Source organism: Wyeomyia smithii, chromosome 3, assembly GCF_029784165.1.
Source record: "Wyeomyia smithii strain HCP4-BCI-WySm-NY-G18 chromosome 3, ASM2978416v1, whole genome shotgun sequence".
Lineage (NCBI taxonomy): Eukaryota > Metazoa > Arthropoda > Insecta > Diptera > Culicidae > Wyeomyia > Wyeomyia smithii.
In genome coordinates this window covers 140,192,334-140,208,874 of record NC_073696.1, presented here as the reverse complement: position 1 = coordinate 140,208,874, position 16,541 = coordinate 140,192,334, and the positions used below count along the sequence as shown (strand labels likewise).

General features: G+C 36.8%; 1 protein-coding gene across 4 annotated transcripts in view; it reads right to left on the bottom strand.

Annotated features, from left to right (window-relative positions):
• Nucleotides 1-16,541, bottom strand: part of LOC129727470 (CHRNA7-FAM7A fusion protein) — a 519,941-nt gene that overhangs the window by 218,957 nt on the left and 284,443 nt on the right. For all 4 annotated transcript variants that reach the window (XR_008728530.1, XM_055685335.1, XM_055685337.1 and 1 more), the window contains one exon: nucleotides 4,449-4,643. Coding sequence is in view for 3 of the 4 variants with exons in the window: in XM_055685335.1 (XP_055541310.1) it covers nucleotides 4,449-4,643 (195 nt within the window). In the remaining variant the exon portion in view is untranslated. The remainder of the gene's footprint in view (nucleotides 1-4,448; nucleotides 4,644-16,541) is intronic.

The following is a 16,541-nucleotide window of genomic DNA, read 5'->3' as shown; positions in this document are numbered from 1 at the left end:
TGTGGTATAACCATGCTTGTCATTCTCCTCAGTATGTGGAAAGAGCGGAGAAAAAATTCACCGAGCACTTCCCTTTCAGTATGTGCCTACGTGTAGAAAATGCTTTCACTACACTGTTTCTTTCTCCCCTCAAAAGTGTCTCAAACAACTTCCAGAGAGATAAACACTCTTCCAGCTCACCCCACATCTGATAGAAACAAGAGGGGGAGAGAAAACGCAGAAGTACACGTCAGTGTCCACTGGCGAGTAGTCCCGAAAGTGAAAAAAAAACCTACCGGACAAAAGTGTAGTCCTCGTGTAGCTACACCACGAAAACGAATTCGACCAGAGTAAACTCGACCGGCACGAGCAACGCAGTGTATTTTTTTTCTCCCAATCTCTTTTCCTCTTCTGCCATGCTCAAGAAACAAACTGTAAAACACACCGCAGATAGCTCTGCTGTATAATTCTAGATAAACATCCTATCTGCTTTCATCGTTTTTCAGGAGCGTTCTTTCATTTTGGTAATGGCTCAACTTTAGTAACTTTCCCAAGCGTGGTTTTCGTTCACAAGGTTAGAGAGATCCCTCCGCTATCAAGTGGTGCGAATAACGTGTCATAAAAGGTGTTTAATAAGTTGTGGTGATTGAATGAAAGTGATCGATCAGAAAATCGATCAAAGCAGATAGGACCTTTTGAAATGTTTCTATAGAATTATTGTGCGTGATGACCATACGTGTGAGAAAGTACACCATAGTACAGTGTCTCGAAAGAGAGAAATTTCAGATTTCATCGCGGTGCTTTCAGGAAGCCTATTTACCTATAATCGTCCGGGGGGTAAATGATGTCCTAGAGCGTTAGTTTCATGCATGATGGTTCTTCATAATGCAGAGTACCTCTCTGCAAAATATTAGTTCTCTATGACTTCATTACCCCCCGGACGATAATAGGTAAAACCTGACGATAATAGAGCCAATACCCTATGTAAAGTTGAATTTAAGCCGGAAATGTCAATTTACACAAACGACTGTTTCACCTTTCTCATCGAACGTTATATAAGCTATAACTCTCCTTAAAAAATTTTCCTTAGTTTTGCCTAGGGATGATTAAACTAATTTAAATGACAATAATGGATGCTGGGATGTTTACCTAATTTGGTCAGTGTTAAGTCAGACCGGACCAAGTCGCAAAATTGGAAAAAACGAGTTGATGATAGCATCGAATCAAGACTTACTTAAGCTACATCACACAACAACCAGAGTTGATTTATCTCGCAAATAGCAAAACTTGTGGCATATTTTTTCTGAATGATCAAAGAAAAGCAATCATAGTGTGCAGTCAGAACGAACCAAGTGTTAGGTTATTGGCAACTACAACCCAGTCACATGTTGGTAAAAATCAGCAAATAGACGAATATTCAAGCGATTTTTTGGATTACTCTTTATTAAAGGATACTTTCTTCCATCATTCATCGGGATCATGTATGTTTTACACACAGAAATGTACTTGAATGTATTTTTTAACGAATTTTGCTATCGCTACGCTGACCACATATCACGCTTTATAGTATTCAGACAGAGTGGACTATGTGCCAAGCAGAAAAAAGTTGTAATTACCGAAATTATTCGCATTGGTTTTAAGTCAGCATAAGTTGATTTCAAAGCTGCCAGGCACCTTATAAAAAAGTTCCTGAACCCATTAGCCAAACGGTAAGCTTTACCAGTAAAAGAAAAAAGTGTAAATGGTCCACTATGATTGAACATATAACGAGAAAATGTTAGTCTTTAGTGTAAGTAACACAAAAATTTTCATTTTTAGAAACAAGTTCCGATTATAATAGTGATTCCGACCTCAAGAATAACGATTCTACCAAGGAATCATATCCTGAAAAGGTTGATAAAAATGATAATTAAGTGAGAGAGGATGGTTACGAAAACATTCATTGAGTTTGTTCAATTACATTTTATATAATTTGTGTTATTTTTGGTGCTGAAGAAGCAAAAAATAAAATTTTAAAACTTTTTACTGTTCGATTTTAACTGTTCGATTAATTGGCTACAAATATTTTTTCAATTGATCAGTCACAATTAACTATTACATATCATTCTTTTGTTCAGTCAGAGTGGACCAACTTCACCTAATCAGTTATGTTACCGGTCATTGTCGAATTCATAACGCTGTTTTTCTTAATTGTCACATTACATGATACAGTCAAAGAATAACTCTAGCTCATAATACCAAAATTACGCGGAAATGTGGAAATCTTCTAAATTCACAGTGTAGTTAACTTCAAACTCGTTTTTCTCGAAATAACCAAAATGTCACTTGGTCCGGTCTGACTTAATACCGACCATTTAATGAATTTAATAGTTTTACGTAGTTTTCGTCTAGTCTTTATTTATTGAACGTTGAGCTTCAAAACGTTTCTCTTCAAATGATACTGGTGAATTTAAAAAGCATGGCACAGTGAAGCGTTGCTTTTCCAATTGATAATTTCTAATATTATGGTTTACCGTACTCAAAAACCTTATAAGAAATCGTAATATTTAACATAAATTTCTAATATAAAGAATTACAACTCTGTTGCTTTTACTTCGAAATAAAATATTGTTTAATTGAACTATTTTGGTGAAAACAATAATAACTGAAAAGTTTGTCATACAAATGTGCAAAAGTGTTTCAATGGTGCAATTATCTTCTTTATTTTGAATTTTATACAAATTATTTTTAATGTAATATAAGATATATACGGTTTCACCCTAAAGCTCAAACTGGAAAAAATGAGAGATTCTGGTTTTTTAACCATTCTTGTAAATTTGGGTGCCCTTAACAAAGATAACCTTTTTCAGAGACTTGTATAAGTTTTTCCGCGAGCAAACGTAGGAGTTGTGAACCCGGCGAGCAATTACTCTGTGGATTTTTGATGCACTCATACTTTTATTAGGGGCACCAAAATTCACAGGGATGGTTTAAAAGCTATAATTTTTAATAGCACGTTTTTTCACTCTAGGCATACTGATCGCCTTTTGTATGACAAATTCCTTTATTGCGTGGGTCTCTCTTTTCTCTTAAATCCGGCGCTGGGTATATATAAAATAAACTGTTATAAACTGCTCGGTGAAGTATCGGTAAGCATACATGGAAATGCTCCTTTGAAAAAGCATCTTGTGCTGTATAAATCTTGGCATAGAAAACTAGAATGAAAACATACAATGAATACATCAGAATTCCATTTGTACCATGTAAAGAATCCAACGTTTTGTTTTACTCTTAAATAGGATTTTCACACTTAAATGCACACTTGGTCGGCGTGCGACCAGACCAAACCAAGCGCAATTTTGTTTTACATTGAATTAAATCCCCTGCAAAATTGTTGAAAATTGGAAGGGGAAGAAAAAAAGTTTATAACAGTAAGAGTGTCGTAGAAAGACAAACCTAATAACTAATTACAATGAACTTTTCCATTGTTATTTTTCAACATTCATTTTAATGCAAGTTTCAAGCATCATAACTAGCCTACAAATTTCTGTTCAAGATATTCCGTTTTTTTCTTCGCACTGTTATTTATTTTTCCGATTAGGGGAGAACCACACAAGACGCACCAGTTGGGTAAGAAGGCCCATGCTATTAATTCCTTAAAATACTTACACATGTGGGTTTTTATGACGAATTTCTTTGCTTTTCTAATAAAAGTCCCGCTTTTCTACAGCTCTCATATTAAAAAGTGTGCCATAATGGCCAAAATACTCAAAAACTGCGTTATTGGCTTTGTCTCTGTCCAACATGTAATTAGTCATGAATTTTATATAAACTTTCATGATTAACTGACTTGAAATAATACAAAAAACTGTGATTCCTCTAACCTTTACACTTTTGGAATTTTTAATACTATGAGTATTTCAATTTATTTCCCTAACTTTCGCCTTCTGCTTTGAAGCATATTGGCCTTTGTTGTGGTGCGTTTTGGTCACGGGTTTGTTTGGTGGCAATGGTAATTTTTACCATGAAAGACATTGAAGTCAAGCATTTTAGAATTAACTTTTTCATGAACATGCATTGTTTCGATCCTACAATCATCCTACACGTTTAATGTCACTTTAAAATGATTAGAAGCGCTGTAAATGCTCAACTGGTGCGTTTTGTACAATCCTCCCCTACTCGAAATGATGATTTTTTCGCTTGGTTCGGTTTGGTTGCGCACCGGACACTTGAACTTGGCTAGTTACATAACCTTGAATAAATTTTTCTCTCCCATCTCCTAACTTTTGACTACCTAATTAATGTAAATACTGAATAGTTGGAATTGATCTGTTACATGTTAATTACTGAAAATTATCTATTACCTAGCAGTAGTATTGCTGAAAAGAGGTTGTATTTATAGTATGTGATGCTTGAGTATGTAATATATGTACAACATCATTTGATATTGTAAAACTTCACCAATGCATGCAGCTTTTTCATCTATTTACCTAAAGTTAATTTTTCCCCAGAGTCCGGTGGAAGTGTAAAACCTAGCAGAGCCATCGATGAAATTAAGACACATGGCACAATCAAGTTGAAAAAATAATATAACGTTCTTCTTCGAATCTGTATGGTAAACGTTATATCAACGTACGGTTCGGGACAGCATTGATATGTTATAGTATTTTTTTTCCCCGGCATTCCTGTGGAAAGAAAAATAAAACGAGAATTATTTATGATTTTTCATTTGAGAAACAGTTGATAAATAACAGTTTTCATATATTCATTTATTTTGATAAGCAGAATGGCCGAAAAGCGTGTAAAGGGTTACCATTTGGTCGGGGTTAAAAATCAGGACAACTTTTTCCAATACATATTTAAAATGAGGTGTTTTCTTATTTTTAGATGAAAATAAATGAAACACGTTATTTGAGATTTGCACTTCAAAATACGCCAAAACATTTATTCATTTATTCAACGTATTTCTTGGACGATCCAATTATGCTACTTTGATTCATTAGGCGTTAGTAGATATCTAAAAAATGCAGCATACGTAAACTGTTTAAAATTTGGTCCTAAAGTTTTTCACGGATTTCTGGTTTTTATATACCAATTGGAAGAGTGCAATTTTCTGAGCAAAACGTGATATAAAAAAGTTTTTTATCCTTGTCCTTCGATTTTTAAATGAAGGACAACAGTTCTCTCATATACCGTACATGTGCGAAATGTCATTTAAGACATTTAGAGCAGTGTTTCATTCTTCATTCAAAAATCGAAAAAAAAACGATAAACATTTTTTTATAATCAGGTTAATAACAAATCACCATTTCGTTGAGAGCAAAAGTGGTACATTTCCAGTCTGTGCATGTTAGATGAATTGCAAGTCGAGGATCTTAGGATATAAAACAATCATGTCTTCAGCAAAGTCGAGAAAGTGATTGAGTACATTCAGATGAAGATCTGTCTGGTTTGGAATTTTCTCACTACGTGGTGCTAGTGTACCCGTGACTATTTTGTAACAGAAACCATTTTACCTATTTCAGTATCAACTCGTATGCTGTTACCAAATACATATACACTAGCGCCACGGAGAGACATAATTCCTTAACAAACAGATCATCATTCTATAGTAGGGGTAAGCGGGGTAAGACCGCCTTAAGCAATTCTGTTTATAGAAAAAAAGTTGCGGCTGCAAGTGAATTTTTTCTTCTCTGAGAGGTTTTTCTATTCAATACCCGCAATTAAAATATAAGAACTGAAGTATTTTTGTTTATTTTCCAGCTTTTTTTTTTAATTTTAAAAATTAATTGAAAATGTGTAGAACTTTTTCATCCGGGGTAAGCCCGCCCACCAGCGGGGTAAGATCGCTCACCATTTTTTGAGGATAATAAATATTTTTGGGGCCAAAACGGTTGATTTTATCGGTATAGTGTCTTTGACAAAGTTGTAGATGTTTCGCCTTTCTCCTAGAAAGGTATAGCACTTGCAAAACCAAAAGTATAAAAGTGCTCCGAAGGGCCGAATGGCATATATCACTCGACTCTGCTCGACGAGCTGAGCATTTTCGGTATGTGTGTGTGTGTGTGTGTGTGTGGGTGTGTGTGTGTGAGTATGTGTGTGTGTATGTGCAGATTATTTTTCTCACTCACTTTTCTCAGAGATGGCTGAACCGATTTTCATGAAATTTATTTCAAATGAAAGGTCTTGATGTTCCACAAGAACCTGTTCAATTTTATTGTAATCGGATTTTTAGTTTAGAGATTATGTATCAAAATGTAAAAATCATGAAACATCATTATCTCTAAAACCACTCAACCGATTGAAACAAAATTGGTTTTAAATGAACGGGCTACCTGAAAAACCCTTAAATTTTGAATTAATTAAAGATTGAAATTGTGGTTCAAAAGTTATGAAAAGAAACGTGTTCTGAAGACTGTTTAATCTCACTCATGTTTCTCAGAGATGGCCGGAGCGATTTTCATAAAATCAGTTTCAAATGGAAGGTCTAGTTGCCCCATAAGACCCTATTGATTTGTTTTGCAATCGGACTATTACTTTGCCTGTTATATTCAAAAATTTGAAATCCAGCAATGAAAAGGATCATAATCCGAAGACTACTTGAACTCATTCACTTTTCTCAGAGATGGCTGACCCGATTCCCACAAATTTATTGTCAAATGATAAGTCTAGCTGCCTCATAACACCCTATTGAATTTTATATTTATATAAAATATATATATATATATATATATATATATATATATATATATATATATATATATATATATATATATATATATATATATATATATATATATATATATATATATATATATATATATATATATATATATATATATATATATATATATATATATATATATATATATATATATATATATATATATATATATATATATATATATATATATATATATATATATATATATTAGGGTGGGGAAAAGTGATCGAAATTTCCTATAAATATCATGTATTGATATATTTTTAGGAGCCAACTGGACATCTCTATAGAAAAAGTTTTGAAAAAGTGGTTTTTCCCATATAAAATCGTATGGGAGCTTTAAAAATCGGGCGTTTCACCGATTGATCTGAAAAGTTACACAGTTGTTATAGGACCCATAAGGAACACGAAAAGTGCATGGGAGCGAAAAAATAACACCATCGCCTTTTTCCCATATAACCGTGTCCCAGTCTAATGGGCATATTGTTTACCCCTAAAAACATCCACATTCCAAATTAGGTTCCACTTACTTGGTAAATACTCGAGATGTGCAGAAATTTGTGTTTCATTTGTATGGAACCCCTTCCTCCTAGAACAGGAAGGGGTGTCGAACCAATATGGACATTTGGTTACTCCCAAAAACATCCACATGCCAAATTTGGTTCCATTTGCTTTGATAGTTTTTGAGATGCGAAGAAATCTGTGTTTCATTTGTGTGGAACCCCTCCCTTCCAGAAGAGGATGGGGTATCGAACCATAACGGACATTATTGATACCCCTGGAAACATTTACATGCCAAATTTGGTTGTATTTGCTTGATTGGTTTTCGAGCTGTGCGAAATTTGTTTTTCATTTTTATGGGACCCCTCCCTTATAGCAAAAGGAGGGGTGTCGTAAAAATTTAGACATATTTTTCACCTCTTAAAAGATCAACCTGCCAAATTTGGTTCCATTTAGTTGGTTAGTTCTTGAGATGTGCAGAAATTTGTGTGTTCATTTGTATGGCACCCCTCCCTTCAAGAATTGGGAGGTGTGTCAAACTAAGAGCAAGCGCACCGGTGAGTTGCCATTTAAGTTGCTATTTTCAAAACGCTGGCCGTTGCTATTTTGGATAGAAACCGATGTTCGCACCGGTCGTTGCTATTGGGGATTACCAATTCATCTATTTCTTTTTACCGCCGGCAGTTGCCAATTCCTAAAAACCGTCACTAGCTAGCGGTAGCAAAATGTTTGTGTGTGTCGTATTTCCCAAAAATTTTGCGCATTTAGTAATAAGGCGTCGTACACAAAAAACGTAACGCATAAAGGGGGGGGAGGTGGGTTGAGACTGCGTTACCTATTGTTACGTGGGGGGAGGAGTGGTGGTAGAGACTGTTACGTAACTGTGATGTTAGCTCGAAATTGAAAATTTCGTAGGGGGTCAGCGTTACGTAATTTTAGGGGGGAGTCATATCGAACGTTACCTATCGTTACATAGGGGGGAGGGAGTCTGATTTTTAGCGTTACGTAATTTGTGTACGACGCCTAACCAATTTATCTGCCCGTCAATTGTTTCCGGAATGATCTGCGTTCTTGCTGCTTCATAAAATGTCCTCTTAATTTCAAGCAACTCTGTTTCAACGTTGTTTCCGTTTTCCAAAATTATCGATAACACAATTCTGTTGCAGGTTTCTTCGTTTGTGCGTGCATGGATTTTTTTATCCTTGTATGTTTAATTAGAGTAATTGCGTTAGACCGTGGCACGTTCCACAACGTTGTCTTCAATAACTATTATACTTAAAATTGGCGAACTGTCATTAATTGTATTGTGTACTACTCTCGAGTATTTGGTTGATTCTAGTGACGAAGAAAATGATTTCGCGGAACAAATGTTTTTATACGCGAGTATGAAAAGGATTTTTGGAAAGATTCGGGGTGGCTCTCAGCCTGGAAAACGGTAAAATATTGACCGCTATTCTGCCATCCAGCGTTTTAACAATGTTTTTTTTACGGAAACACCGGTCTATACCGATAACAAATTCCGACGCCACTTTCGAATTCGTCTTACATTGTTTTCGAAGATTAAAACAGCTGTAGATGCGAAAATGGTTTTTTATTCAACAACCGGAAGCAAGGGGAAAATTGGGACTAACATGCCTTCAAGAGTCAGCAGCAATAGTCGGTAATACTCCCGAGCAATTCGCTCAAACCTTCCAGGTTTATTGAATTAATGACATGGTTGACCAATCTTGTGAGGATTTGAGCTTTATCTTCGTGTAGATTGGAGTGCCTACCAAAATGGTCATCTCGAATTTAAAAAAAAAATATAAATGTTTACCCGCCCGAAAAAAACACTGTGCGAATTTCAGCTCAATCGAAATTAAAATGAAGATGCTCACTGGTTTACGTCGTTACTTGCGTCCTGCGACGTGTTTAACCAAGGCAAAGCGCTTCGTCTTTTGGGGCCGACCAATTATGTTCGAAACACTCATTAGTTTCATAATATTGTTACGAACATCTACTATCGAGCACTACAAAACAAACAACAGTTTGACATTGTTCATCAAATAGCAACGATGCGGCACGTTGCTTTCGCGTTGCCAAATTTAATAACTCGCTACCGCTAATTACTACCCGAGGTGAGGATTGCTATATCCCAAACCAACATAGCAACGCCCGGTGCGGTTGCCGCGTTATGGTGGAAGTTGCCAAACTAGCTTAAGAAACTTCAATTCAGCCACTGGTGGGCTTGCTCTAATGTGTACATACTTGTTTTCCCTAAAAACATCCACATGCCAAATTCGATTCCATTTGCTTGATTAGTTCTTGAATTGTGCAGAAATGTATGTTTCATTTGTATGGGAACCCCCCCCCCCCCTTCCAGAGAAGTGGGTGGGGTCCCAAACCTTCATAGGAACCTTTCTCAGCCCCAAAAACCCTTACATGCAAATTTTTACATCGATCAGTTCGGTAGTTTCCGAGCCTATATGGATCAGACAGACAGACCGGACTGCATTTTTATAGGTATAGAAGAAGAAGATTTGTGGTTCGCTTCCATTGATTTTCCAATATGTTCTGTTCTATTTCTGAGTTGCGCTGTCAAGGCCTTCAGGTTCAGCTTGGCTACGAACGATTCCTGGCTATCGTGGCACAGTGGCAGCATGAAGATGCGTATCGTCTCCTCGTGATTCCTCTGGGCATTTATGCACGCAGCATGAAATTTTCGGTTGCAGGTGCCGTGGCAACGCCAAAGAAAGCGGCTATCGCCTTGAGCACAGTTTATGGCTCCACGCTTCATTTCACACGCGGCGTAAATAAGTAAACACGAAAAACAATGAAACTACTTTTAATGAGCATTCGTGCTTTGTCAGTTAAAATCTATATCTATAAATGCGCCTTCTCTATATCTATAAATACGAATGTCTGTCTGTTCCCTATAGACTCAAAAACTGCTGAACCGATTGTCGTGAAAATTTTTACACAGGGGTTTTCGAGTACGGGGAGTAACCTTAAAATATTAGTTTTGCTCTATCTCATAAGTGCAGGCAAGGGGGGGTTAATTGGTAGCTTATGACCGTAGAAACTTTCTCCCCGATAACCGTGCAAACTTATATACAGATGTTTTTGAGTCTGAGATGTATTTTTGCGACGTTACTGTATTATGTTAACCGATGTTAACCTTTGATGATTTCAGATCTGCTGGAACGATTAGAAATAAATTTAGTATGTAGAATCTATGGTAGCTATTGTATTTTAACGATTTTAATTTTTTTTTTGACCCGGCAAACTTCGTACCGTCGCCATGAGTTTTATTGACTGTTGTATTGCAAAAGCTGAAATATCTAACTGCTGCTAAAAACATACTCAAGATATGATATCAGAACTAAATCTGATTTGTTTACATTTTTTTTAATCCAGCGCTCGTAATTTTCCTAGTTTTTATTTCATTGGACATTATGAGGCACCTTTCAACCATAATCAAATAATTTTAATGCATCTCTGAAAATAAACAGTCATTCTTTTAAATATTCTTAAGGAAATTATCACGTTATCTATTCAAATATTCAAAAGCAAGGCTTAATGCAAATATAGTAATACCCTGGCCATTCATACTGGAACAGATTTACTAAAAAGCTTTAAAATTCTTGAAAATTCAAATTTAAAATTCGGGATATTCGAAACATGTGAAAGTGGTCAAGGCGGTCCCAGCCTCTAAATTCTATATATTCCACAGTGTCGGGGTCAGGGTTACATGCACATGTGACTTAGAGCTGTCCATGTGAGAAGCTAGAACACTCGACGTTTATGCCACAAATTTTCAGTGTCTGGTTGGTTTAAATTAGTTTATTTGACACGGCACGATACATTTTCTGTTTTACTGAGCCAAGTACAATACGTATTAATTCTACGTTAGCAGGGAAAAGAGGAAGGCCTTTTTTTTATTCTCGCGGCCGACTACGAGCTAGTGGGGATTTAAGGTGAGAGGAGGGGAGATACAATTTTGACTTAAAACTATTTTGGAACTTTGTTTTTCAACTGGTAGAGCAATTGTATTCTTGTTTATTGTGGGTTCAAAATATTTGTGAAAGCATAGATGCAGGCTCTTCGTTTCCGTGTCTTCAGCATAGCATATTTGTATCCTTAATCTGACAAATAGATAAAGAAAATTTTAAATTTTAATGTCAGCGTTTTTCAGAAAGCAGTATAGCTGTGTCATGTACTGGAGATCACCGCTTCCCAGAATGTCTCTAACGGGTACGTTCGGTTGTTTTCCTCGGGCCCGAAGGGAATCTATAAGCTCGGACCTAACACCACAGTATTCGGTACACGACCAAATAACATGCTCGATGTCATGGTAGCCATCGCCACAAACGCAGTGATTACTGTCTACAAGCCCTATACGAAAGAGATGCGTGTTTAACGTGTAGTGATTGGACATAAGTCTGGACATCACGCGAATGAAGTCCCGACCGACATCCAACCCCTTGAACCATGCTTTCGTCGATACCTTAGGAAATATGGAATGTAGCCACCGTCCCTGTTCATCTGAGTTCCATGATGATTGCCAACTGTTGAGTGTTCTCTGACGCAAAATGCTATAAAATTCATCATAAGCAATTGGTCTTTCATAAATATCGCCATCAATAGCACCCACCTTAGCTAAAGAGCCAGCCTTTTCATTACCCGGAATCGAGCAATGAGAAGGGACCCACGCTAAGGTAACCCGGTAATTTTTATCTGTTAAAGCACTTAAAAACCGCCGTATTTTCCCCAGGAAATACGGGGTGTGCTTCACAGGCTTCATCGATCGCAGAGCCTGAATGGCACTGAGACTATCTGTGAAGATGAAGTAGTGGTCTGTGGGTAGGGTTTCGAAGATTCCAAGAGAGTACTGTACACGGAAGCAGGAGCATCGAGTTTGTAGGAGGCGGTAAAATTTTCGTGGAAAACACCGAAGCCAGTGGACTCATCTAGATTAGATCCGTCAGTGAAAAACCTTTTATCATAACTAACATGTTTAAACTTATTGGAAAAAATCTTAGGGATCTCTTGGGGTCGCAATTGATCCGGGATACCAGAAATGTCTTGTTTCATGGTGGTGTCGAAGAATATAGCATTATTAGAAGTATCTAAAAGTGCGACATTGGAGGAATCGTATGAAGAAGGATTAATATCTTGAGCCATATAGTCAAAATATAAAGTCATAAATCTGGATTGAGATTGAAGGTCGACCAACCTCTCGAAATTTTCAATTACTAATGGGTTCATAACTGTGCATCGAATTAGCAACCGGTAAGAGAGATTCCAAAAACGATGTTTCAACGGAAAAATACCCGCTAACACTTCAAGACTCATCGTATGGGTCGACTGCATGCAACCCAAGGCAATACGCAAACAACGATATTGTTTTCTCTCTAATTTTATAATGTGCGTGTTCGCGGCGGAGTGAAAGCAGAAACAGCCGTACTCAAGAACTGACAATATCGTTGTTTGGTAAAGCCTTAGAAGGTCTCCTGGGTGGGCTCCCCACCAGGTTCCGGTAATCGTACGAAGAAAATTAATCCTCTGTTGGCATTTTCGTGTCAGATACCTAATATGACAATCCCAGGTGCATTTAGAGTCGAACCAGACCCCGAGATATTTAGCGACTAAAACCTGAGAGATCGTTTTACCCGTTAGTAGGAGCTGCAGCTGAGCTGGGTTATGCTTCCTAGAAAAAAACGACCAACTCAGTTTTCTCCGGAGAGAATTCGATACCCAGCTTAAGAGCCCAATCAGACAAATTGTCTAAGGTATCTTGCAATGGTCCTTGCAGATCGCTAGCCTCGCTACCAGTAATGGATACAACGCTATCGTCTGCAAGTTGCCTTAGCGTGCATGAATTTGCAAGACATTCATCGATGTCATTGACGTAAAAATTATATAAGAGAGGACTTAAACATGAGCCCTGGGGAAGGCCCATGTAACTAATTCGGGAAGTTGTCGAATCACCATGTGAGAAATACATATGCTTTTCTGACAACAAATTGAGCAAAACGTTATTCAAACTTGGTGAAAGTCCCTGCGAATGAAGTTTCGCGCTTAAAACTTCTACAGAGACAGAGTCAAAAGCCCCCTTAATATCCAAGAACGCAGAAGCCATTTGCTCTTTTCGAGCAAATGCGAGTTGAATTTCAGTAGAAAGCAACGCTAGGCAATCGTTCGTCCCTTTGCCCCGGCGAAAGCCAAATTGAGTATCTGAAAGTAAACCGTTTGTTTCGACCCATTTGTCTAACCGTAAGAGGATCATTTTTTCAGTGTCTGTCATAGGACTTTATTAATAGTCATCGCGAATGCGAGACGCACGGGAAATTGCAGACGTTCAAAATTTAAGTCGTTAGGAGTAGTCGGGATACGCGGGATTAATAAGACTTATCCTTCGTAGTTTCCTGTCAGAATTGTCGCTTCAATGACATTTGCCTGTTCGGTGGTAAATTTGGCCTTGACCCTATAAAGTAGTAGTATTTGAAAATATTCGATTAGCATTTTCCTCTCAATTGGGTGTTCAAGTTATTGTACTTTACTTTTTGTTTGTTCAAGACTCGTTTGAAGACTATGGAAACTAAGTGTGTAACTAACGGTACATTCATTGTATTTTGAAATATATTGGGTGTCGAACGTCGTCGACAGAGCCTTTCTTCGGTAGAATTTTGCCTTAGAATGCAGTAAAAACCTTACGAAAAAAAACACTGCCAACGACGTTTGATATATATTTTCTTTCTTGGGTGATATAGTTTTTAAAGTCTTACGAAGGGAAAAGAGACTATCAAGTTTAAAAGTTTTTGAATTACCTTAAACGTTGGCATGAAATTCCCGCGTACGATATTAGTTGCTCCAAACGGCGTCATCTGGAAGCAACAGCTACATTTTTGGATGTTTAAGAGAAAACTTTTAGATTCCACTTCTTCGCCACACATTAATGTTCGCAATGGCGATGGTAGTGGATTTAAAGATTTAAGAATTTAAGTGGAAACCAATACAATATTCGCTTAGAATTATTCCATTGAATTTTAAAAAAATTGTAGGCTATTGTTGTAGTATGCACCGGTGATGAAAACTTGTTTCAAACTTCTCCGATCAAAGGCAACAAAAAATCAGAACTCACTGAAACTCACGTTGCAATTCTCGCAACGAAGGGCGGGAAATATCAAGGGTTGGTTTTTAACGTTTTATAACTTTTCTAGTTGATTTTCGTTATTGTCATGGCATAGTGACAATATCGTTTTGTCCTGAACAAAAATTCTCGCAATACCTTATGGCCAACCTTTTCTCGAGTTTCTTTTTTTCTTTTTTTCTGCTGCTTCAGCACAGTGCAATTGAAACTTCGCAATATTATAGTTTTCAATTAAACTTTTAACAATTATTTGTAAATCCAGAGATTTGTAGGAATGCAATAGTGCCTATTTAACGAAACATGAACAGAAATCAATGTGTTTTGAGGAGCAAAATTTTCACATTCATTTTACCGGCTAAAAGAAAAATTGCAGCATGAGCAAATATGATTTATGTCAGTTCGCATTTTAGAGAAAATTAAACATATTGATTAGATCCGAGCAATGGAAAATTGAATCATCGCATATGTAGTGTTATTCTTGTTCTATCTTTTCGTTAAACTGATGCATTAGGCGATTATTTGCAACTTTGCTTAAATGAAGCAGGAACTTGAAATGAAATCAATGCCACGTTGAGAGTTTTCAAATGCAGGTCGAATTTGTTTTTACAGCAGTGCTACCACGCTATAGCTCTTTTGCACTACGTTTATTCGTTTTTGGCATTTAAGCTGATAGATTCCTTTCGGGCCCGAGGAAAACAACCGAACGTTCCCGTTAGAGACATTCTGGGAAGCGGTGACCTCCAGTACATGAGACAGCTATACTGCTTTCTAAAGAATGCTGACATTATAATTTATTATTCTTTCGTCTATTTGTCAGATTACGGATACAGATACACTATTCTGAATACACGGAAACGAAGAGCCTGCATCTATGCTACACAAATATTTTAAAGAACAACAAACAAGAAGATTATTGCTCTACCAGTTGAAAAACAAAATGTTCTCAAAGTTATCAAATAGTTTTGAGTAAAAATTGTAACTCCCCTCCTCTCACCTTAAATCCCCACTAGCTCGTAGTCGGCCGTGAGAATTAAAAAATGTGCCTCCCTCTTTCTCCTGCTAACGTAGAAATAATACGAACTGTATTTGGCTCAGTGAAACATAAAATGTATCGTGCCGTGTCAAATAAACTAGGGTATCGAACGTCTTCGTCAGTGGTTTTCTTTGGCAGTTTTTCTGCAGCAATCTTATGCAAAAGGGGGCCGAAGAAAACCACTGACGAAGACGTTCGATACCCTATTTAAACTAAATCTAGCGGTGTAGAGAACGCATTTTACACTCAAAATTTTATTACACTTATACCATTGACACTGGCTCGTGGTAAAAAATTATTTCGGTCTCTCTTGTTCTCATACAAAACTGGGAAGCGAAAAAACTGTGCGAACTCTCGCCGCATTCTGTCGAGAGAATTCTTTGTTCTCTCCGGTTATGGTATAGCAAGAGTGCCTTTTCATGGTAATCGTACAGTAGCACCCGCATACGTGCATCGTTTTTTATGTACATTTTTGCATTGTTGCCCGAGTTGAAAACCGAATATCTTCAGTAACGACAATCATTTTTTTTTTCATAGTACCTAATGTCGCAAGCAGTGTTGTGTATTGTGATCTGATATGCATTACTCGCAATGTTAGGTCTAATAAACGGTACGAGAAAAAAAAAATTATTGCCGTTAGTCGAGAAATTCAGATTCCAACTACAGCGCAAATATAAAACTTTTTTTTTTTTTTTTAAGGGGGGATTTGTTAGTAGCTTAAGTATTTATGATAAATATTAGTAAATAATGAGTATGTGTGTCCAATCACAAATGGTGACTTCTCAACACTGTTAGGAATTTGTAATTTTGATTGTTAGGATTTGTTTGCTTTCGCAATTAGGACTTATCATTCGTAGGGATTTAAACCTACTTGTCAGAAAAGGGGAAGTAAACTTACAACTAACTTAATTGCTAACTTATTGGCTATGAAGAGAGCTTATCGTAGCAATTGAGGATTGCAACGATTTTTGTCGAAAATTGTTAATTATTTCATTTGACATAGCTTCTAATGGTTCAACACCAGTAAGTCTATGTAATTCGAGTATACCAAACCAAGGAGAACGCTTCAAAATCATTTTCAGAATTTTATTCTGAATCCTTTGGAGCGTTTTCTTCCTTGTTGAACAGCAACTTGACCAGATCGGTACAGCATAAAGCATTGCTGGTCTAAAAATTTGTTTGTAAATCAAAAG